The 23,654-nt window shown below is 43.8% G+C and overlaps 1 protein-coding gene across 1 annotated transcript; it reads left to right on the plus strand.

Annotated features, from left to right (window-relative positions):
- The first annotated feature begins 1,179 nt into the window (after positions 1-1,179).
- snx15 (sorting nexin 15) lies at positions 1,180-20,929 on the plus strand. Its single transcript, XM_033983603.2, has 7 exons — positions 1,180-1,381; positions 5,202-5,358; positions 5,496-5,611; positions 6,652-6,916; positions 11,407-11,565; positions 14,098-14,292; positions 18,258-20,929. The coding sequence occupies exons 1-7, from the start codon at positions 1,283-1,285 to the stop codon at positions 18,365-18,367; spliced, it is 1,101 nt and encodes a 366-aa protein (XP_033839494.1). The 5' UTR covers positions 1,180-1,282; the 3' UTR covers positions 18,368-20,929.
- Positions 20,930-23,654: the final 2,725 nt, after the last annotated feature.

Consider the following 23,654-nt stretch of genomic DNA (forward strand, 5'->3'; position numbering starts at 1 on the left):
TCCAAATAACCTGTTCACCTGTTGAATGCTCCAAACAGGTGTATTTTAAGCATTCCTCAACTTTCTTTTTCAACTTTTGGTCCTGTCTCAGCTTTATTGGAATGTGTTGCAGGCATCATATTGAAAATGAGTGAATATTTGCATAAAAACAATAAAGTTTATCAGTTTGAACATTAAATACTATGTCTTTGTAGTTTATTCAGTTCAATATAGGTTGAAAAGCATTTGCAAATCAGTGTCATATCTCAACTTCATTGTAATTGGGGGTGTAGACAAAAACTTGTATTCCTGTACCTACCGTGGCCCATTTGGTTACACATTGTAGCAAATGGAGAGGAAACAAGCGTCATTTTCTTGTTTAACTCATGAACGTAAATTGTACTACAGTTCTCTGATCACAATGAACATTTTCAAGACTGCTAGAGCCACCTATCACCTTATTTCAAAATACTGTTGTTTTGAAGGGTTGTTCCAGATGCGTTGGTAATTTATGGTTTTATTTTTTGTTTTTTGTTTTTTTTACATTATTTTGATTTGCTCCTAGCGTGATTTGCATCATTACATTTGCCCTCTACTAGTGTTCAATTAATAATAATGACCAAAAAATAAAAATAAAATAATAATACTACTACTACTAATAATGATAATCTAAAATCATTACTGATTTTAATGTTATAGAATGTGATGATATTTTGAGATGGAACCCTATTGATTATATAGTCCAAAAATGTTGAACCTGATCATGCCCTTCTCCATTAGGCCTATTAATCTTTTGTAAGCCAATAAAATGCCATGATGTCAAACTAAGCAATTCTTCCAGCATCCAACCATAACATATTAAAAATATTAAAAATAAAAATAAATCATTAATTCAAACAAGCGTCAGTAGCCTAAATAGTAAATAGTTATTCAGACTGACTGACTTATTTCTTTTTGAAAAAGAACAATTGTACATTGGAATATAAAGGTTGAACTATGGTGACTGAAGAACATAGCCAGGGAACACCCAAAAATATATTGCATTGTAGGTGGAAATCGTCAAAAACACAATCAGTAACAGCATCCCGACTCAGAGATGCCACTGTTCTTGTTTTCTTTTTGCCTGTGCCAATTTAGACAGGACAACAACGATCAAAATATGAGCATTACGCGGCTCTCTACGTAATGACGTTTTAAAATACGTCAGGACGCGGAAGTGGCCTGTTGACGTCTCTTTTCTGTGGATGTTTATGACTTACTTTCGCCATAATATTTTTTTACACACTATACGTCGTGAGGAGACATGTCACGGAAACAGAAAGAGGAGTATTACCGCTTTTTCACCGTCAGCGACACACGCACGCACGAGAAGAGCCACACGGAGTACAAGATCACCGCTCGGGTACTGTCTACTTTACAGTTTTTTGCCATGGACATAATGCAAGTCTACTCTGACATCTACTTCTTATAGCTATATGTTTATCACTGGCAATAATTAACTTATTAATGGCCTGCATTTCTGAGCTGTTATAATATTGTTTCCTCATCACAAATCTACCCAGAATTGTATTTTGTGTCATTCACACATGTTTAACATACAAATCCTGCATATTTAGGCTTTACAAAAAAGATAGCTGTTAACTTGAAAACTACCAGTACATGACATCACAAGGTGGAACAGAGCATTTTGAGCTTTGGACAAAAAGCTGAGCCTTGACAAAAAGCTCACAGGATCAATTTATGTAGCATAGGACCTTTTACAATACCAGTTCATTTGGCTGATAACACATTACGGTCCACATGCATTGTCTTGATAGTTCTCCTGGCTTATTTATATATATGTGTAACATAATTCTACCTACCTACCTACCTACCTACCTACCTACCTACCTACCTACCTACCTACTAGTCAATTTTAAGAAAACATTTAGCTTTAAGACAGAGGTAGGGCTGTGATATCGCAGATAAATGTATTTCTAGAAGCGTGTTGGTATGTCCTCAATAGACCCTTTGTGCTGGTAGTGCACTGTGAAGGAGACCGCATTACCACTGTGATCTTGACCAGTTATGTGCAGAAGGAGCTATGTAGGGTAAGTTGTGACTTTTGTGTTCCAAAGAAATTCAATCATAAGATTTCTATCAAAACACATTTTTTAAATTTGAAATATAGTTTACATATTATATATTATATATGTTATATTTGCCGAGTGTACGACCAAGGTTTGCTACGTCCAACCCTGGAGCCAGGCCTTGGGTGGGTGCTCCTCATGGCGGAACGACGTGGGGCCGTCCTCACGTCCCACGACCCATAAGGGGCCGGTGCAGAGCCATCTGCTCGACAGTCAAAGGTGGGGGCCTTGGCAACCAGATCTCCGGGCATGAAGACTAGCTCTGGGGACATGGAATGTCACCTCGCAGGGGGGTAAAGGAGCCTGAGCTTGTGTGGGATGTTGAGCGCTACCGACTAGATATAGTCTGCCTCACCTCCACGCACAGCTTGAGCTCTGGAACCCAACTCCTTGAGAGGGGCTGGACTCTCCATTTCTCTGGCGTTGCCTGCAGGGAGTGGCGTCGGACTGGTGTGGGCTTGCTCACTGGCCCACAGCTCGGCCGCCACGTGTTGGAGTTCACCTCGGTGAACCTGTGCCTTCGGGTCGGGGACAGGTCTCTCACTGTTGTGTCAGCCTACTGGCCGAACAGCACTGCAGAGTACCCGGCCTTCTTGGAGTCCCTGGGAGGGGTGCTAGACAGTGGTGGACTGACCGGGGACTCCGTTGTTCTCCTGGCGGACTTCAATGCCCATATGGGTAACGACAGTGACACCTGGAGGGGCGTGATCGCGAAGAACGGCCTCCTTGATCTGAACCCGAGTGGTGTTCTGTTATTGGACTTCTGTGCTAGCCACAATTTGTCCATAATGAACACCATGTTCGAGCACAAGGGTGTCCATCGGTGCACGTGGCACCAGGACACCCTAGGTCGAAGGTTGATCATCGACTTTGTTGATGTGTCATCTGATTTACGGCCACGTGTCTTGGACACTCGGGTGAAGAGAGGGGCAGAACTGTCAACCGATCACCACCTGGTGGAGCCGCTGGTGGAGCAGGAAGCCCGATAGACCTGGCAGGCCCAAGCATATCGTGAGGATCTGCTGGGATTGTCTGGTGGAGCCCTCTGTCAGGGGGTCTTCAACTCACACCTCCGGGAAAGCTTCTCCTTGATCCCGGGGGAGGCTGGGGACATTGACTCCGAATGGGCTATGTTCTTCGCCTCTTTTGTCAATGTGGCTGCTCGTAGCTGTTGTGGTGGCAACCCCTGAACCTGGTGGTGGACACTGGAATTAAGGGATGCTGTCAGGCTGAAAAGTCCTATCGAGCCTTGTTGGCTCATGGGACTCCTGAGGCAGCTTACGAGCACCGCTGGGCCAAGCATGCCGCGGTTTGTGCGGTCACGGAGGCAAAAACTCAGGAGAAGTTCTGGGAGGTCATGGGGGAGGACTATTGGACAGCTTCAAAGAGATTCTGGCAAACTGTCTGACGCCTCGGGAGGGGGAAAAGGTGCTTCACCAGCACTGTTTCACTGTTTACAGTGTGGGTGGAGAGCTGCTGACCTCGACTGGGGATGTTGTCGGGTGGTTGAAGGAATACATTGAGGATCTCCTCAATCCCACCATCACGAGACCGGGGGCCCAAAGGCGGACTCGTCCATCACCCTGGCTGAAGTTTGAAGTGGCTGGGAATCGGCTCCTCCAAATCCAAGGCCATGGTTCTCGAAGTGGCTTGCCCTCTCTGGATGGGTGAAGAGTCTCTGCCTCAAGTGGAAGAGTTCAAGTATCTCGGGGTCTTGTTTACGAGTGAGGAAAGGATGGAACTTGAGATTGACAGGCGGATTCTCGATTTACCGGTCAACCTACGTTCCTAGTCTCACCTTTGGTCATGAGGTCTGGGTAATGACCGAAAGGACGAGATTGCAGATACAAGTGGCAGAAATGGTTTTCCTCTGCAGGGAGGCTGGGCGCTCCCTTAGAGATAGGATTAGGAGCTCGGTCACACAGGAGGAGCTTGGAGTAGAGCTGCTGCTCCCACACGTTGAGAGGCGCCAGCTGAGGTGGCTCGGGCATCTGCTCAGGATGCCTCCTGGACGCCTCCCTAGGGAGGTGTTCTGGGCATGTCTCACCGGGAGGAGGCACCGGTGAAGGCCCAGGACACGCTGGAGGGAGGGATTGTCTCTCGGCTGGCCTGGGAACGCTTTGGGGTCCCACTGGAGGAGCTGGACGATGTGTCTGGGGTGAGGGAAGTAGACTGCTGCCCCGCGACCTGGCCCCTGATAAGCAGAAGAACATCAATGAATGGATGCTATATTTATCAGTTGAAACTTTGCAGTGACATCATTCTGAGGGTGTTCTCCATGTATGCCTATGGTGAAATGTTGATCTGTTGTAGTTCCAATTAAGTCGACTTTCTCTGTTCCGATTGCGTTAAAAAGTGTAGATTAAAGTCTAATAGACCTTCCGACAGAGCAGTTCCTACAGTTACTTTCATACCCCCAGGGAATGTTGATAAAATCAACCACAAAATATCCATTATGTTATAGTATAATATTATTATTGTAAACAAAAATAACAAACTAATTACTTCAGTGTTGCATTCTGCTATTTATTTGTTGCCGCGCAACAATATTTAACAGTACTATAAAAAAAAAAAAATGTGTGGATAATTTAACTTTATGTTTTGATTACAATATTATTATTCATTGTCTTTATTTACTTTAGCAATATATCACACTTTGTTTGTTATCTTGACTATATTCAACAGTCCCATTTTTGTGATGCCATCCTGTTACCAATTTTTTTATACATATATCAGTTTTCAAATGTATTTAATCAGTAACTCATTTAATGCTTTGCCTGGAATGTTCTGCAGTATGTGACACTGCCAGGCCAAGTTACAGATCAGGCTAGTGGAAAAGTGAGCCTGCTCTCAGAAGAAATGTATGTTTTATCAGTTAATCCTGAGCAATAAAAACACCAAAAATAAATTGAAGAAATATATTAACGTCATACTGTGAAACATTCTAGGCAAAGCAAAACATCTTTATGGAAACACGCAAGTGGCAAACCCCCCCCCCCCCCCACACCAGAAATATTACACAGTGCTGCTTTAAAGCATTCATCTAAAAACTGTACTAATGAATGAAGTTTATTTTACCTTATTGATTTGTAGTTTGTGTCCAAGTCTCATCCTGAAGATGTGAAGGAGGTAGTGGTCTGGACGAGGTTCTCTGAACTAAAGAAGCTTCATGGAGAGCTGGCCTACACTCACAGAAACCTCTTCAGACGGGAAGAAGAGTTCCCCCCTTTTCCACGAGCACAGGTCTTTGGTAATGATATGACTTGAATGCACTCTTTACACTTCTAATGTATGTTTTACATTGTTGTGGCCTTACGTGAGCCACCTGCTAATGCACTGATGTTGCTATATTTCTATCTAACAGAATGGTGTACTTTTGTGCTGCAGGGAGATTTGATGAAGCTGTCATAGAGGAGAGGAGGAGAGCAGCAGAAGCCATGTTTGGTTTCACCACCACTATACCAGCTCTTTACAACAGCCCGCAGCTCAAAGACTTCTTCAGAGTGAGACCAAAACCATTGGGTTTGGTTTACGTGACATCATTATGTATTAACAAGCAAAAAAAAAAAAAAAAAAAAAAAAAACAAGAAAAAAAACTAAGTTTAAGGGCAGGTCTGAATTCTATGGTAGACTTTGCCTTTCAACTGTCAAAGTGCTTCTATTTTTCTGATTTGTTGTAATTACTTGACCTGTCCATTCACATGAAACTAAAATTTTAACATTTTGACTGCATGACTTTCTAAAATTCTAAAACGAGAAAAGCCTAAAAGATGAAAAATATCTTTTTCAAAAGAATCTTGTGAACTAACGTGAAATTATTTACCAGTTTTTGCCATTTGGAGCACACGAGTAATATGGAAATTTTGTGAACTCAATCTCCATTAAAAAAAAAAGTTAGGACTTTTAAATGTTTATTAATTTTCTTTCTTTTTTTTGTTTTTTTTGTTTTTACGTTTCACATTTCATATTTCATTGATTGGCTCTTTGTTTCTAGAATTGTTGAAGGGTTTAGACCATAGACTGTATGTATAAATGGACATATCTAACCTGTTAGCTGTCACATTCCAAATAGGAAGTGAGTGCTTCCGGCTTCACTGACTCTAGCTCCAGTTCACTTTCTATTGAAGAAACTATCGCCCTTCTCTCTGCAAGTACTGCTGTCAGGCTATTTTGTCCATAAATTAAAATATGAACACTAATAACAGACAAATCAGGTGCCTTCTTTTCTCTAGGTCACTCCCGTTAGCATTAGCAACAGGTTTGGACAGTGTTGCTAAGCTGCCTGCTCATGGCCAAACCGGTTGTGCGGGTGGGAAGGAACTTTACTGTCAAGACTTTGCTGCGGATTGGCTGTTTGGCTTCTATGATTCTCACATTCAGAATTTCAAACTTTACAACCTCCCTTGTGCCAGTGATTTTTTTTTTTTTTTTTTACTTAGCACTGTGCTCTATGCTACTTTGGCTTGATTTCAGTAGTGGTGATAGACAAAACTATGCAAAGATATGAAAAAAACAACAACACACATTTGTTTTGTCCTCATAGGGTGGTGAAGTGTCCCGTCCCTTAGACCCCACTTTAGTAGACGCCTCCGGGATACTACCTCCCCCTCTCATCCCCCTTCCCAATCGCCGTACCTCCAACTATCAACCCGCTGATGAAGAAACGGGACACGAGGCTCCAACTTTACCCCAAGATTTAGGAAACAACCTGGTCTTAGACTTGGGAGAGACAGAAGTAGCTGCCGAGGTCTTCTGTGACATTGGGGGATCTCCTGAGGAACCAAATGACTTAGAGCTGGATGACAGAGGTGCAAGACCAAAGTAGAGTGACTTAAATGTAGATGTTGTTTACATTTAAAGAAGGGCTATTTAACTTCTATGGGGCATTAATTGCTAACATATAACATAATTAGATCACCACGTTACCTTTTATTGTTTTGAAAATGCAAAATTTGCTGAAAACATGTTTTTAAGTTTCACTTTTGTGTTTGACACTCAGAGCCAAAAGTCATTCCCTCTACATAATGCCACATAACAATTTTGTCCCTTCTGTTTATGAAACTACTGCACATTGCATCAGATTTGTAAAGCTGTAGTGTACAGTTTTGTGTCATGCTTTTGTATATTTAAAAAATTACAAATTACAATAAAATAAAACAATTAAAAAAAAAAAAAATTACATGCATGACATGCTTGTGAGCAGAGCACTGAACACTGGACATCTTACAGCTAACCACGAGGATAGTTCGAATAGGGCCTAGGGGAGATTGCTAAATTACATGCATGGATGGTAACTAAAACGTCTTTAGGCATATTTTTAATGAGGGAACAACTTTATAATATAGTAGAATGCTCAAAAAAGGTGATTTTGCATAATACATCCTCTTTAAGTTAAAACTGCTATTTCAAGGCAACTTTTGAATGTCAGCTATCCATCCATCCATCCATTTTCTTCCGCTTATCCAGAGCCGGGTCGCGGGGGCAGCAGTCTAAGCAGGGACTCCCAGACTTCCCTCACCCCGGACACGTCCTCCAGCTCCTCCGGTGGGACCCCAAGGCGTTCCCAGGCCAGCCGAGAGACATAGTCCCTCCAGCCTGTCCTGGGTCTTCCCCGGGGCCTCCTCCCGGTGGGACATGCCCAGAACACCTCCCTAGGGAGGCGTCCAGGAGGCATCCTGAGCAGATGCCCGAGCCACCTCAGCTGGTTCCTCTCAACGTGTAGGAGCAGCGGCTCTACTCCGAGCTCCTCCAGTGTGACCGAGCTCCTCACCCTATCCCTAAGGGTGCGCCCGGCCACTCTGCGGAGGAAGCCCATTTCAGCCGCTTGTATCCGCGATCTTGTCCTTTCGGTCATTACCCAGAACTCATGACCATAGGTGAGGGTAGGAACGTAGATTGACCGGTAAATCGAGAGCTTCGCCTTCCGGCTCAGCTCCTTCTTTACCACAACGGACCGATACAGCGACCGCATCACTGCAGACGCTGCACCGATCCGCCTGTCAATCTCCCGCTCCATCCTTCCCTCACTCGTGAACAAGACCCCGAGATACTTGAACTCCTCCACTTGGGGCAGAGACTCACCACCCACCCGGAGAGAGCAAACCACCTTTTTCCGGTCGAGAATCATGGCCTCAGATTTGGAGGAGCTGATTCTCATCCCAGCCACTTCACACTCGGCTGCAAACCGCCCCAGTGCCTGCTGCAGGTCCTGGCTCGAAGAAGCCATCAGGACAACATCATCTGCAAACAGCAGAGATGAAATCCTGTGGTTCCCAAACCAGGCCCCCCAGTTTCTGCTTCCTCCTCGGAAGACGTGACAGTGGGATTGAGGAGATCCTCAAAGTATTCCTTCCACCGCCCGACAACATCCCCAGTCGAGGTCAGCAGCTCTCCACCCGCACTGTATACAGTGTTGGTGAAGCACTGCTTCCCCCTCCTGAGGCGTCGGACGGTTTGCCAGAATCTCTTTGAGGCCGTCTGATAGTCCTTCTCCATGGCCTCCCCGAACTCCTCCCAACCCCGAGTTTTTGCCTCTGTGACTGCCTGAGCCGCGGCACGCTTGGCCCGCCGGTACTCATCAGCTGCCTCAGGAGTCCCACGAGCCAACAAGGCTCGATAGGACTCCTTCTTCAGCTTGACGGCATCCCTTACTTCCGGTGTCCACCACCGGGTTCGGGGATTGCCGCCGCGACAAGCACCACAGACCTTACGACCACAGCTATGAGCAGCCGCATCGACAATAGAGGTGGAGAACATGGCCCACTCGGAGTCCATGTCTCCAACCTCCCCCGGGATCAGGGAGAACCTCTCCCGGAGGTGGGAGTTGAAGACCCCCCTGACAGAGGGCTCCGCCAGACGTTCCCAGCAGACCCTCACAATGCGCTTGGGCCTGCCAGGTCTGTCCGGCTTCCTCCTCCGCCAGCGGATCAAACTCACCACCAGGTGGTGATCAGTTGACAGCTCAGCCCCTCTCTTCACCCGAGTGTCCAAGACACGCGGTCGGAGGTCAGATGACACGACAACAAAGTCGATCATTGACCTCTGACCTAGAGTGTCCTGGTGCCACGTGCACCGATGGACATCCTTGTGCTCGAACATGGTGTTTGTTATGGACAAGCTGTGACTAGCACAGAAGTCCAATAACAAAACACCGCTCGGGTTCAGATCGGGGAGGCCGTTCCTCCCAATCACGCCCCTCCAAGTGTCACTGTCGTTACCCACATGGGCGTTGAAGTCCCCCAGGAGAACAACGGAGTCCCCGGTTGGTGCACTGTCTAGTACCCCTCCCAGGGACTCCAAGAAGGCCGGGTACTCTGCACTGCTGTTTGGCCCGTAGGCCGACACAACAGTGAGAGACCTGTCCCCGACCCGAAGGCGCAGGGACGCGACCCTCTCGTTCACCGGAGTGAACCCCAGCACGCAGCGGCTGAGCTGTGGGGCAATGAGCAAGCCCACACCAGCTCGCCGCCGCTCCCCGCGGGCAACGCCAGAGAAATGGAGAGTCCAACCCCTCTCAAGAAATGTCAGCTACTCAGAGTTTATGTATTCACAATGAAGCATTGCAGTACCTCCACAAGAATCACAAAATGCAACAAACTAAACAATATGTCTTTTTGTTTGACAAAATCTTTCATTATTAACTAAAAACGATTAGCTGGATCTGTCACCTGCTTTTCTTCAAGGAGATGCTATGACTTTGCTTGGAAAGTCCCACAGTGTTGCATTAGACTCACCTATCTTCAATGAAGGCAAGTAGTTGATGCTGTTGATGTCAGTTCTGTGGAAAGGCAGGCCAGCTCACACTTTCTTCTTTTCAGATGACATATTTTGGAACATTTAAGTCAAAGCCATAACGTCAGTTGAAAAAAGCAGGAGGCAGACCACTCACCGAAAGTGTTACATAGTGCCCCTTTAATTTAGAAGCCATCCATCCATTCATCCATTTTTTTCCGCTTATCCGGGGACGGGTCGTGGGGGCAGCAGTCTAAGCAGGGACTCCCAGACTTCCCTCAGCCCAGACACGTCCTCCAGCTCCTCGGGTGGGACCCCAAGGTGTTCCCAGGCCAGCCGAGAGACATAGTCCCTCCAGCGTGTACTGGGTCTTCCCCGGGGCCTCCTCCGGGTGGGACATGCCCAGAACACCTCCCTAGGTAGGCATCCAGGAGGCATCCTGAACAGATGCCCGACCCATCTCAGCTGACTCTGGACGTGTAGGAGCAGCGGCTCTACTCCGAGCTCCTCGCGTGTGACCAAGCTCCTCACCCTATCCCTAAGGGTGTGCCCAGCCACCCTACGGAGGAAACCCATTTCGGCCGCTTGTAGCCGCAATCTCGTCCTTTCGTCCTTTTTGCTCATGACCATAGGTGAGGGTAGGAACGTAGATTGACCAGTAAAGCGAGAGCTTTGCTCTTCACTCAGCTCCTTATTTACCACAACGGACTGATACAGCAACGGCATCACTGCAGATGCTGCACTCAATCTCACGCTCCATCCTTCCCTCACTCGTGAACAAGACCCCGGGGTAACTCCTCCAGTTGAGGCAGACTCTCTCCACCCACCCGGAGAGGGCAAGCCACTTTTTTTCTGGTCGAGAACCATGGCCTCGGATTTAGAGGAGCTGATTCTCATCCCAGCCACTGCACACTTGGCTGCAAACCGCCCCAGTGCGTGCTGCAGGCCCTGGCTCAATGAAGCCACCGGGACAACATCACCCGCAAACAGCAGAGATGAGATCCTGTGGTTCCCAAACCGGACCCCCCCCCCCCCCCCCCCCCCCCCCCCCCCGACCCCTGGCTGTGCCTAGAAATTCTGTCCATAAATATAATGAACAGAACCAGTGACAAAGGGCAGCCCTGGCGGAGTCCATCATGCATCAGGAACAAGTCTGCGTTACTGCAATGCAAACACAGTTCCTGCTCTGGTCATACAGGGACCAGACAGCCCTTAGCAAAGAGCCCCAGACCCCTTACTCCCGGAGCACCCCCCAAAGGACACCACGAGGGGTCGAATGCCTTCTCCAGATCCACAAAACACATGTGGACTGGTTCAGCAAACTCCCATGAGCCCTCAAGGACCCGATGGAGAGTATAGAGCTGGTCCAGTGTTCCACGACCGGGACGACCATGGAATTTAGAAGCCAAGCCAATGCAATTTATTTTGAATTTAATTAATCATGTTTTACATATTGCATTTCTATATTTCAGATAACAATTATTTGATGAGTAGCTGACAGTGTGAATACAAGCCCAACTTCATGTTGCAATCACCTATAGTCTTTTTTTCTTCTTTGTGTTCCCAGTTCCATCACCATTTCGAATGCAAGATTTACAGGAGTCGCAGGAGGAGCTGAATTCCCTTTTTGATTCATTGGTGGAAGACCAGATTCCACATACTGATGATGCTCCACCCCCTCTGTCTGATGATGACCTGATTGCATTTGACCCTTATTATATACCAGGTGATTTTATAAGCTCTGCTCTTTTCACATGATTGATCTACTTTAAAAGGTGACATTTGTGTTGGGCAATGTTAAAGCATACCTAGTCTACAAAATCTTTTAACCATGTTATAGTTGTTTCCTCTCACCATTTACCCACTCCAAGTTGTATTTGGAGTGATTTGTGCATGTTTGAAAATCTTTAAGCCTATTTTTAAGATGCCATATTGCCAATCAACTCCCGTTGTCACCGCCACTGGTAAGCACCCACTGCCCACTTTGTTCTTCAATTAAATTTTCTTAATTTTGTAATATGCGTAGGATTCAGCAGCAAACCAGTGAACCAAACAAACCAGTGAACTGAAAACTTTATATTTTACTTCTGAACTGTTTCTTAAATAGTGCTCTGTCATGTAAAACATCGCTTTAGCGTAGAAGGCTAAACCGGAAAACAGGTAGTAGTAGTAGTAGTAGTAACAAGTAGTTTTCGCGACCTTAAACTAGACTTATGAGAAACTAAACATTTACAATATTGTTCCAAATAAAAAATTATCACCTTTATGGTCTTATAAATGAAGGGGAAATAAATAAAGGGAAATTAAATATGAAATGTATAAAAGAAAACAAGTCAACTACATTTTCCTACAGGTATTACAAACACACCAGAGCCATCTATTGGTCAAACAAGTGAACTGTAACATGTATAATCAACCGTTACATAACACATATTTATTCAGCTACATGAAGTATAGACAACAAACTCAATACGTGTCTGTTATGTTAACGTAAGATATTAACAGTTAATCAGATAACTAAAGCATAAAAAACAAGCTAACAAGTTTTCTCTCAGTCTCACTCCAAATCACTAAATCCATTGAATTCTTCATCATCTGTGTCTCTTCTGAACTGTCTTCTGTCAACTCTGGAAGTAGATGAAGCACCGCTCCGGGTGGCTGCGTTATTGGTACACAAGCCTAGAGTGCCCTCGCATGGTTGTCATTGTCACAATAACGGAGACGAGAAAACAGACACAAGCAAAATATCTTTTTTAAAAACGTGGACTATATAGGTATTTATGAGCAAAACAAGAAAACATCTATGGTTGAATTATTTTTTAATGCCATACTTTGGAAAATTCCGAGCAAAGCAATAATCTCTCCATGGGGACAAGATACACTCACCTGAAGGATTATTAGGAACACCATACTAATACGGTGTTTAACCCCCTTTCGCCTTGAGAACTGCCTTAATTCTATGTGGCATTGATTCAACAAGGTGTTGAAATTACTCTTTAGAAATGTTGGCCCATATTGATAGGATAGCATCTTGCAGTTGATGGAGATTTGTGGGATGCACATCCAGGGCACGAAGCTCCCGTTCCACCACATCCCAAAGATACTCTATCGGGTTGAGATCTGGTGACTGTGGGGGCCATTGTAGTACAGTGAACTCATTGTCATGTTCAAGAAACCAATTTGAAATGTTTCGAGCTTTATGACATGGTGCATTATCCTCCTGGAAGTAGCCATCAGAGGATGGGTACATGGTGGTCATGAAGGGATGGACATGGTCAGAAACAATGTTCAGGTAGCCCGTGGCATTTAAACTATGCCCAATTGGCACTAAGGGACCTAAAGTGTGCCAAGAAAACATCCCCCACACCATTACACCACCACCACCAGCCTGCACAGTGGTAACAAGGCATGATGGATCCATGTTCTCATTCTGTTTACGCCAAATTCTGACTCTACCGTTTGAATGTCTCAACACAAATCGAGACTCATCAGACCAGGCAACATTTTTCCAGTCTTCAACTGTCCAATTTTGGTGAGCTTGTGCAAATTGTAGCCTCTTTTTCCTATTTGTAATGGAGATGAGTGGTACCTGGTGGGGTCTTCTGCTGTTGTAACCCATCCGCCTCAAGGTTGTGTGTGTTGTGGCTTCACAAATGCTTTGCTGCATTCCTCGGTTGTAACGAGTGGTTATTTCAATCAATGTTGCTCTTCTATCAGCTTGAATCACTCGGCCCATTCTCCTCTGACCTCTAGCATCAACAAGGCATTTTCGCCCACAGGACTGCCGCATACACCATTCTTTGTAAACCCTAGAAATGGTTTTGCTTGAAAATCCCAGTAACTGAGCAGATTGTGAAATACTCAGACCGGCCCGTCTGGCACCAACAACCATGCCACACTCAGAATTGCTTAAATCACCTTTCTTTCCCATTCTGACATTCAGTTTGAAGTTCAGGAGATTGTCTTGACCAGGGCCACACCCCTAAATGCATTGAAGCAACTGCCATGTGATTGGTTGATTAGATAATTGCATTAAGGAGAAATTGAACAGGTGTTCCTAATAATCCTTTAGGTGAGTGTAGATAGATATATCATTATTATATCATTATTATAAGTAAAGAATACATTTTTTAGATTATAAACTTGTCTAAATATTGACTTACAATAGATAATTTTAGTCAAAACACTGTGGCTGAAATATGAAACCAACATGTATACAATTTGATAGCAAAATCATTTCATGCACCCTCATTTCCAGGTGGCTCTGACCACTGCGGTGACCACTCGGAGCTGTTCTCTCTGCCCTCAGACAGCATGAACCCAGGGACTGCTTATCTGACCAGCGCCTCCTCCGAGCTCACTGTAGCCATGGAGAAGGAAAAGGAGGGAGAGTTAAGTGCTGCTATAGTCAAATACAGGACAGCCGTAGACATCCTCATCACAGGAGTTCAAGGTAAAAAACAAAACAAAAACAAAACTAAAATAACTAACTAGAATATAACATTGGTGTTAAAAGTATCAAAAATCTGATTCAAATCAATTTATGCGCTAAACTGTGATTATAAACTGAAACATACCATGTGCAGTTTGTGGGCATGTTGCATGTGATTTACCAATGGGAAGTGCATGTATTATTTCTGCCACAAAAGTGATATGTATATGAGAGTATTCAGCTAGTGCAAAAGTTTGCATGCCTCAGTTCTATTGAACTACTGAAGTGTTGTTGCAAATTAATGTTTGCCCCATTTTTCTGTATCATTTGGACCAAGGAGTGTCTGATGGGGACCCATTAAAACTTAACAGTAGGTTAACCAGTGTAGTCCTTTTTGCTTTGGACTCAAATACGCAATGATATATCACGGAAATCCATGCACAAATCCATTGTCGCGTTGGAGCGATCCAGAGACAGGATCAGGACATTGCATCTCATCCAGGAACCCAGTACGCATTTACTGGACCCCAGTCTCCAGGAGGATGTGGGACAGATGTGTGAAAGCCCAGTTTGATGGACAGCTGCTATGGAATGCTGCGCGTCAGTGGAAAACTTGTGGGAGCCAGGACTAAAGAGTTGTAGGTAATGATTTTATATCTGCCTCAGATTTTGCACATGTTGGCAAAAACACCCAGTTTTGCATATTCATTCAGTAACAGGGGCAAGGGGCAGGGGTCTTCTTTGTCTCTGTGAGAAATTGTGTCAGGTTTTTGCACCACTTTTAGCATGGTTCCCTGTTTAGCACCCAAGCTGTTTGATAAATTAGGCCGTAAGTGCTTTATTGATGCATGGACAGTCCCGCGAGTTCCAACACTATAATGATTCTGTCAAGGCATTGGTGAATGAACCTTAACTATGTCTAATTAAAAGTTAGAAGAAAATTGTGAAATAATGCATACAATTAATGACCAATTAACACCAATTCATTGGCCAGATTGGTAGTTGGTCATATTTTAGATCTATTTATAAAAGAGGTTGCATTTAGTTTGATGCAAATTCCACTCCCTGCTTGTTTCCATGAAGACTGACACTAACATTAAACTCTTATTTATTATACAGTTGTTTTATTGCAAAAAATACACTAAATAACATGCCTTCTTACTGACATTACAGATCAGATATGTAACTTGGGCTGATATCATCACCTGCTTGTCCCCTTGGAAATAGATATTTTTAATGGCATAATAATGCATTAGTCTCATACAGTGCTTTTCCAGACAATTAAAATAAATTTAGAATTTGATGCATTATTCAATCAATCCATACTTGGTGGTGGTAAGCTACCATTGCAGGTAGATTTCACAGATTGGCAGCTTCACTTCCGTCAATTAACCCCTCCGACCAGCACCAACACTCACGCACACATTACTTTCATACTAGTATTGCCACCTCACTGTGGTCCTAGTGGTCTCCCATCTAAGTATTAACCACACCCAGCCTTGTTTAGCTTCTGAAATCTTAGATCAGGAGGAGGTTTGGCCATACTGTGGAACATTCCTGACAAAGCAAAAAGATCTCCATGTGGACAAGCAGGTGGCAGATGCTCCACTAGAGAAGTTTCACAGTGCAGTTAGTTTGTTACAGTTAGACATACAGTGCATAGTGAGTACCCATAGTAAGCTCATCCAGGCTCACTTGATACATGCAAACTCCACACAAAAATGAATACTATTAATTCATAATGAATTGCACATAAGTTCAATGGGCTGTGTTAATGTGTGCCATGCATTTAGTAGGGCAGTACGTGAGCCAACTGTCAGAGGCCCAGAGAGGTATGATGAAGAAACAAGTACCCAAGAGGTACAGCCACATGCCCATACCTGAAGAACTGGAAACTGCCAAACAAAGGCTCCAAGCCTTGGCCAGCCACCTAAAGAGGTACACATGAGATAATTAATGTTTAATTCATGTTCGCAAAACAACTGGCGAAAGTGTACGCTCATTGTCAGGGTAATAACACCAGAGCAGACCCACCGAGGCTGGAAACAGAACAGTACTTGAAAGGTATATGGGAGAAGGAGGCATCACTTAACAGCAATGCACAGTGGCTGGTGGCTCTGAGAGAAGACCACAGCAACCTCCCTGAACAGAACCCAGTTACCATCACAATGGCAGACATCCAAGTAAGAGTCTCATGTATGAAAAACTGGACCGCACCGCACCTGACATGATCCACAGCTACTGGCTAAAGAAGCTCACTGCTCTCCATGAGCATCTGGCAGCACAAATGAAGTAGCTGCTAATGGATGGGACTCACCCTGAATGGCTAACTGAAGGGTGCACAATCCTGATCCAGAAGGACCCCTCAAATGGTACAGTACCATCCAACTATCAGCCAATAGCCTGTCTCTCCACAACATGGAAGCTCATTTCAGGCATCACTAAGATAAGTGGCCACATGGATCAATAGATGAGCACAGCACAGAAGGGCATCAGCAAAGATGTCAGGGGAGCCAAACACCAGCTCTTGGTAGACTGAACAGTCGCCCGAGACTGCAGAACCCGTAAGACCAACCTGTGCACTGCCTGGATTGTTTACAAGAAAGCCTATTACTCAGTGCCACACACATGGATCACTGAATGCCTGGAGGACAGGACTCTAAGAGCCTTCATTGCAAACTCGATGAGGTTGTGGAAAATCACCCTTGAGGCCAATAGCAATCCACTTGCACAAGTGACCATCAAATGTGGCATATACCAAGGAGATGCACTGTCCCCACTGCTGTTCTGCATAGGTCTGAACCCCCTCAGCCAAATCATCAACAACACTGGCTATGGATACCGACTCAGGAATGGGGCCACCATCAGTCACCTCCTCTACATGGATGACATCAAGCTGTATGCTAAGAATGAGCGAGACATCGACTCACTGATCTACACCACCAGGATCTACAGCACAGATATTGGAATATCGTTCGAGCTTGAGAAGTAGTAGCTGGATGGTGACAAAGAGAGGGAAAATAGTCCACACAGAATGGGTCTCCCTCCCAGAAGGAACAATAGCAGACACTGAGGACCGTTACAAGTACCTTGGTATCCCACAAGCAAATGGCAACCTTGAAGAGGAAACAAGGAAAGCAGCCACGGCCAAATACCTCAGACGAGTAAGGCAAGTCCTAAGGAGTCAGCTCATTTGTACGTTACTGCTGCAAATAGGTATTTGAACACCTGAGAAAATCAATGTTAATATTTGGTACAGTAGCCTTTGGTTGCAATTACAGAGGTCGAATGTTTCCTGTAGTTTTTCACCAGGTTTGCACTTACTGCAGGAGAGATTTTGGCCCACTCCTTCACACAGATCTTCTCTAGATCAGTCAGGTTTCTGGGCTGTTGCTGAGAAATATGGAGTTTGAGCTACCTCCAAAGATTTTCTATTGGGTTTAGGTCTGGAGATTGGCTAGGCCACTCCAGTACCTTGATATGTACCTAATACAGTGCAGGCGTCCTGTCCCATGTGCAGAAAAACACCCCCAAAGCATGATGCTGCCACCCCCATGCTTCACGGTAGGAATGGAGTTCTTTGGATGGTACTCATCATTCTTCTTCCTCAAAACACAGTGAGTGGAATTAAGACCAACAAGTTCTATTTTGGTCTCATCTGACCACATGACTTTCTCCCATGACTCCTCTGGCTCATCCAAATGGTCATTGGCAAACTTAAGATGGGCCTGAACATGTGCTGGTTTAATCAGGGGAACCTTCTGTTCCATGCATGATTTTAAACCATGATGTCTTTAATGTATTACTAACAGTAACCTTGGAAACGGTGGTCTCAGCTCTTTTCAGGTGACTAGCTCCCCCCGTGTAGTTTTGGGTTGATTCCTCACCTTTCTTAGGAGGTGAGATCTTACATGGAGCCCCAGTCCGAGGGAGACTAACAGTAGCTTCTTCCATTTTCTAATAACTGTTTGTTGTTGTATGTGCAGATGATCCAAACTCAGTGCGGCGGGAGGCTGTGATGCGAAGAACAGCCCACTACCTGAAGCATGTCGAAAAACTGGTGGACATGCACTCCACCAGGGACTCTCATTCATAGCACTGGTCACTTGGGTATTGTCAACCACAACGAGCAATCTGTCAACCAAAAAAACTCCTCATGTAGTGATGATGAAACTCTATAGTTCCATAGTCCTGGCATGAACAGCCTCCCTCTGCTTGTCAGATCCTCTCAGTCTTTAATACAGTTTAAGACTAGACTGAAAACCTACCTCTTCCCCTTGGCATTTAATACTAGCTAGACAGGATATCTTGGTGTTTTATTGTTTTTTTCCCTATGTATTGTGTTATCTGCATTTTTATTTTATTTTATGTAAAGCACTTTGGTCAGCTGAAGTTGTGCTAATGTGCTATATAAATAAGAAAAAGAAAAGAGATAGAAAAAGTCCCATCAAGTAACTCCTCACCATTTCATCTCCGATTATCATTTTCTGCAATTACAGACTCTGTTGTACTTGAGAAGGTTGTCTAAAATCATCTCAGCCCTCATAAAAGATACATCCTCATGTTGTGTAGCAACTTCACTTTGAAGGAGAATTACAATGCACATTTGTAGCATTGTTAGCCATGTTACAACATTATTCCCTCATCAAAAACATACCTGGAGTTTTGCTTTGGCTTGTTTCTATTGAACTTGTTGCTAAATGATTGATTCCCATTGCTACCAGCAGAGGGAGAGCCAAGCAAATGACTAAATGAAGTGCCCATAAATGCAGTTCAACAATATAGTTATAAATCTGTAATGCCAAGGCAAATTTGCCAAATGGCATGTTTAAACCACAGTTTAGTACACGCTGTCATTTGTAATGCAGCTTATTGACTGTATTGTCACAGGCTCTTTTCTCTTAGACTACGATCATTAGAGCACCCAACCAATCTTTCTGTCCAGGCGTGATGATGTGATCCATTCACTGATTACACGGCCAATCTCTTAATCTGAACATTCATGGCTGGGACTTTAACTCAAACTAGTTGGTCAACTAGTCAACTTCATGCTATGTACTTTCTCAGGCAGATGGTATGGAAAGTTATTCTATAAACTATGGTATGACACTTTCGATCATATAACTCAATCTAAATATTCTTATTGGTGTTTCAAAGTTTGTTTTCTAACTCATTAACTGAGAACACATCGCAGAAACACATGGTTGTGGAAAGCAATCCTGAGGAAACACTGGACTCATGCAATGAAAACATGTGCAACTGGTCAAAAATATCTTCATTGTTTTCTTTTATTTTTTGTGTAAATACAGTTCCAAATTACAAAAATATTAACAATTGTTTAAAATAAATTGATAATATTCCTTGTATTACAAGCTTGCAGTAAACCCCAACCAGTTCTGTTCAAGCTAGAACAACTGTGAACAGAGTTACTGTACTAACATGCACAGTACAAACCATTACATCAGGTTAAACTAACTTTGAATCCAATTTCATCACCCTAGGATATGCTCACTTGATATGATTAGGAGGTAAAGGAACAATATATGTATAAGCATGCAGTTAATGCACTGTTAGATGCAGTAAAGTGACTTTTCCACTAACAGGTGCTATTCTCTCATTAAATGCCTCACCAACCAAAGTAAATATTTTCCCCACATGTGATATTTTGTATTTTAACCCACCTCTCACTAATTCTAAGTCCTTCAGAGTGTCCTGTTGACATTCTGAGTGTCCAATTATGTTCAGTCATACAATAGACATTTCTTTATTTGAGGGGGCAGCGTACACAGACATTAAGCTCATAAAAACATGTTATGCACCAGATTGTATCTTAACAGCTACGTTTTATCTACAGTCCCTGACTGACTTGTCCAAGTAATAGTTTAAACATTACTCCTGGTGTATTGACATATCCACCTCTGAGGTTTAGGAAAAATAATGAATGGACACCATATTTATTTCAGATTTGTCTCAACTAGTAATATTCAAATATAAAGTCAAAGTTCTCCATTAAAATGTGCATCTTTTGTTGTTCATCCAACATCCCTTTCTTATTGAATGAAGATAAACATATATTACTGTGTTGTTTATTTGATTTGAAGGACCATTGTTGAGGACAGATGTAGCCACCTCCAAATGAGACCAGCATCGTGGACAACAAAAGATAAAGGGAAAACAAAAACAGCGAGTGGAGGAGTGTGGTGAAGAGAGCATGAGCTTGGAACATTCCTCTTTTGTTTCTGTTTCTATAAAACACTTTTTCAATAGCATTCCTGTCTTTCCTCTAGCTTCCATCCAATCCCTGAAAGCTTGATTTAGTGCTGCACCTGTAAATCAGAGATGGAAAGACAGAAGTGTTAGCATATGCACACTCTAGCACTCTCTGCTCTGCCCACTGCAATTATACTCTCCAGCGGCTGGCTGTGAGCGTAATAGCCCTTATTTATGAGCGAGGATCAAATGTTTATCTAGAATCATAATATACATTACATTCAGCACAAGGCAATAGAATGACTTCACGTAGGGAGAAAGACATTGACCAAAATTAATGTCAATATTCTTGTGGATTTTACAGAAAATGATTAACTGATGTTTTGCAATTTGTCAGGAATGTGCTAAAATGTGCCTGTAAATGTCTTGATTGATGTTGATGAACTATAAATAAAAAAAGAAATAAATAATACATTTACTTTTATCTGTTCTTTTATTATAAAAAATATTGTAATTTTCAATATCCATATGACAGTACTCCTGAGTACTTGAAATGTGAAAAAATGTACATGTAAAATGTGCCTAACTTGGGCACACTAACTAGCATGATGTCATCAATATGTTTTAGAAGACTCTACCTGTAATTTAAATTTTTAAATTTTTCTACAGATTGTTTCTTGATTGGTGTAAAACAATAATTTATATTCACAGCAGGTGTTACCCCATCAAATTAAATGAATATCAGAGAATCTTAAAAACTATGATAACGACATATGCACTTTAATAATAAAACTGTAACATGGTTTAATTTGTCTGTCCATTTTGCAATGTCCAACATCTTGTAATGTCAGTTAGCTCCTATTTGTTCAGAAGCCTTATGTGTCATACTCTTCTTTTTTTTGTGTGTGGGTGTTTTTGAAATGTACATTTTTATTTACAATCATAAAAAATTAACCCTGTCCTGTCTTTTCATAGCCAGACGTTCCTTGAATATCTGTCTAACTGGATTTCCCCCCCATATGTGTAGGCCTACATGACAATTGTTAAGTGAATGCTCTCCTGATTTGCTTTCACACAACTTGATTACAAAAAACTGATCTTGAACATGTTTACTAAATTGATATCAAATAAAACTGAAATCACAAGAACTATCTGAATAAATTGTGGCCATTTAGTCACTCTCTTTGTATCCTGAAAATCAAAGGCTTGAATGCAATAACAAATACAGCTAATACATACCCCACAAAATATGTATTATTTCAGGACATCGGAAAAACAATGATGTGCCTAGTGTGTTGCCATGGCTACTGTGCCCTCCATTCCATTGTGGACACAGAGAAGATGGTGAAGTTTGTGCCAGTTTTTTATTTTCCGTTCGGCCCAGTAAATACAGAGATATTAATCATGAACCAGTTTAAAAAAATCTGCAATATGACAGTTAAACCCCCACTCATTAGACATTTTAAAATGTCATGTCGCGTGAATGGGCCATAATGTAATGTGGTAGAAAACTAATTTCAATGGACTAAAAAAAAAAAAAAAAAATTCTAAATTCCATAGTATAGGCAACTAGAAGCAAAAGTGAAGTAAACATAATGTCATTTCAATCAGATATTTAGACTAGCTGTAGAATATTATAAAATATACAAATCAAGATACTTTTGACAAACAATAACAACTCATTTGTACAACAGAGTATAAAGGTGACATGCAGCCTACTTTATTCAGAAGTTTATTTTTGATGTGTAAGATGTCCTTTATGGGCATCCAAGCGCCAGTCTTTTGCAGTGTTTTCACTTTAATTCAGCACCTCTAAATCACATGTGTCAAACTCAAGGCCAAATGTGGCCCTCCATATTATTTTAGGTGGCCCTCGACAGGGTAAATTAAAAGGTATAATCGTCTTAAAATGTCATTTTATCAGGAGATACATAGTTACACAGACATATTTTAACATCAAGGCAAATACATATTTAATATTTGTAACCTGAATAAGTAATAAATACAGAAACATCCATCCATTTTCTTCCGCTTATCCGGGGCCGGGTCGCGGGGGCAGCAGTCTAAGCAGGGACTCCCAGACTTCCCTCACCCCGGACACGTCCTCCAGCTCCTCCAGTGGGACCCTAAGGCGTTCCCAGGCCAGCCGAGAAACATAGTCCCTCCAGCGTGTCCTGGGTCTTCCCCGGGGCCTCCTCCCGGTGGGACCTGCCCAGAACACCTCCCTAGGGAGGCGTCCAGGAGGCATCCTGAGCAGATGCCCGAGCCACGTCAACTGGTTCCTCTGGACGTGTAGGAGCAGCGGCTCTACTCCGAGCTCCTCCCGTGTGACCGAGCTCCTCACCCTATCCCTAAGGGAGCGCCCGGCCACCCTGCGGAGGAAACCCATTTCAGCCGCTTGTATCCGCGACCTTTTCCTTTCGGTCAATACCCAGAGCTCATGACCATAGGTGAGGGTAGGAACGTAGACTGACCAGTAAATCGAGAGCTTTGCCTTTGGGCTCAGCTCCTTCTTTACCACAACGGACCGATACAGCGACCGCATCACTGCAGACGCTGCACCGATCCGCCTGTCAATCTCACGCTCCATCCTTCCCTCACTCGTGAACAAGACCCCGAGATACTTGAACTCCTCCACTTAAGGCAGAGACTCACCACCCACCCGGAGAGAGCAAACCACCTTTTTCCGGTCGAGAACCATGGCCTCGGATTTGGAGGAGCTGATTCTCATCCCAGCCGCTTCACACTCGGCTGCAAACCGCCCCAGTGCCTGCTGCAGGTCCTGGCTCGAAGAAGCCATCAGGACAACATCATCTGCAAACAGCAACAGAGATGAAATCCTGTGGTTCCCAAACCAGACCCCCTCTGACCCCTGGCTGTGCCTAGAAATTCTGTCCATAAATATAATGAACAGAACCGGTGACAAAGGGCAGCCCTGGCGGAGTCCAACATGCACCGGGAACAGGTCTGACTTACTGCCGGCAATGCGAACACAGCTCCTGCTCCGGTCACCGGACAGCCCTTAACAAAGAGCCCCGGACCCCATACTCCCGGAGCACCCCCCAAAGGACACCGCGAGGGACACGGTCGAATGCCTTCTCCAGATCCACAAAACACATGTGGACTGGTTGGGCAAACTCCCATGAACCCTCAAGGACCCGATGGAGAGTATA

This window comes from Periophthalmus magnuspinnatus, chromosome 18 (genome assembly GCF_009829125.3).
Source record: "Periophthalmus magnuspinnatus isolate fPerMag1 chromosome 18, fPerMag1.2.pri, whole genome shotgun sequence".
In the NCBI taxonomy this organism is placed as follows: Eukaryota; Metazoa; Chordata; class Actinopteri; order Gobiiformes; family Gobiidae; genus Periophthalmus; species Periophthalmus magnuspinnatus.

Coding starts and splice junctions, on each gene's coding strand:
- snx15 (XM_033983603.2), top strand. CDS start 1,283: ATGTCACGGAAACAGAAAGAGGAGTATTACCGCTTTTTCACCGTCAGC. Junction 5,359..5,495: donor TCCACGAGCACAGGTCTTTG/GTAATGATATGA, acceptor TTTGTGCTGCAG/GGAGATTTGATGAAGCTGTC. Junction 6,917..11,406: donor CTTAGAGCTGGATGACAGAG/GTGCAAGACCAA, acceptor TTGTGTTCCCAG/TTCCATCACCATTTCGAATG.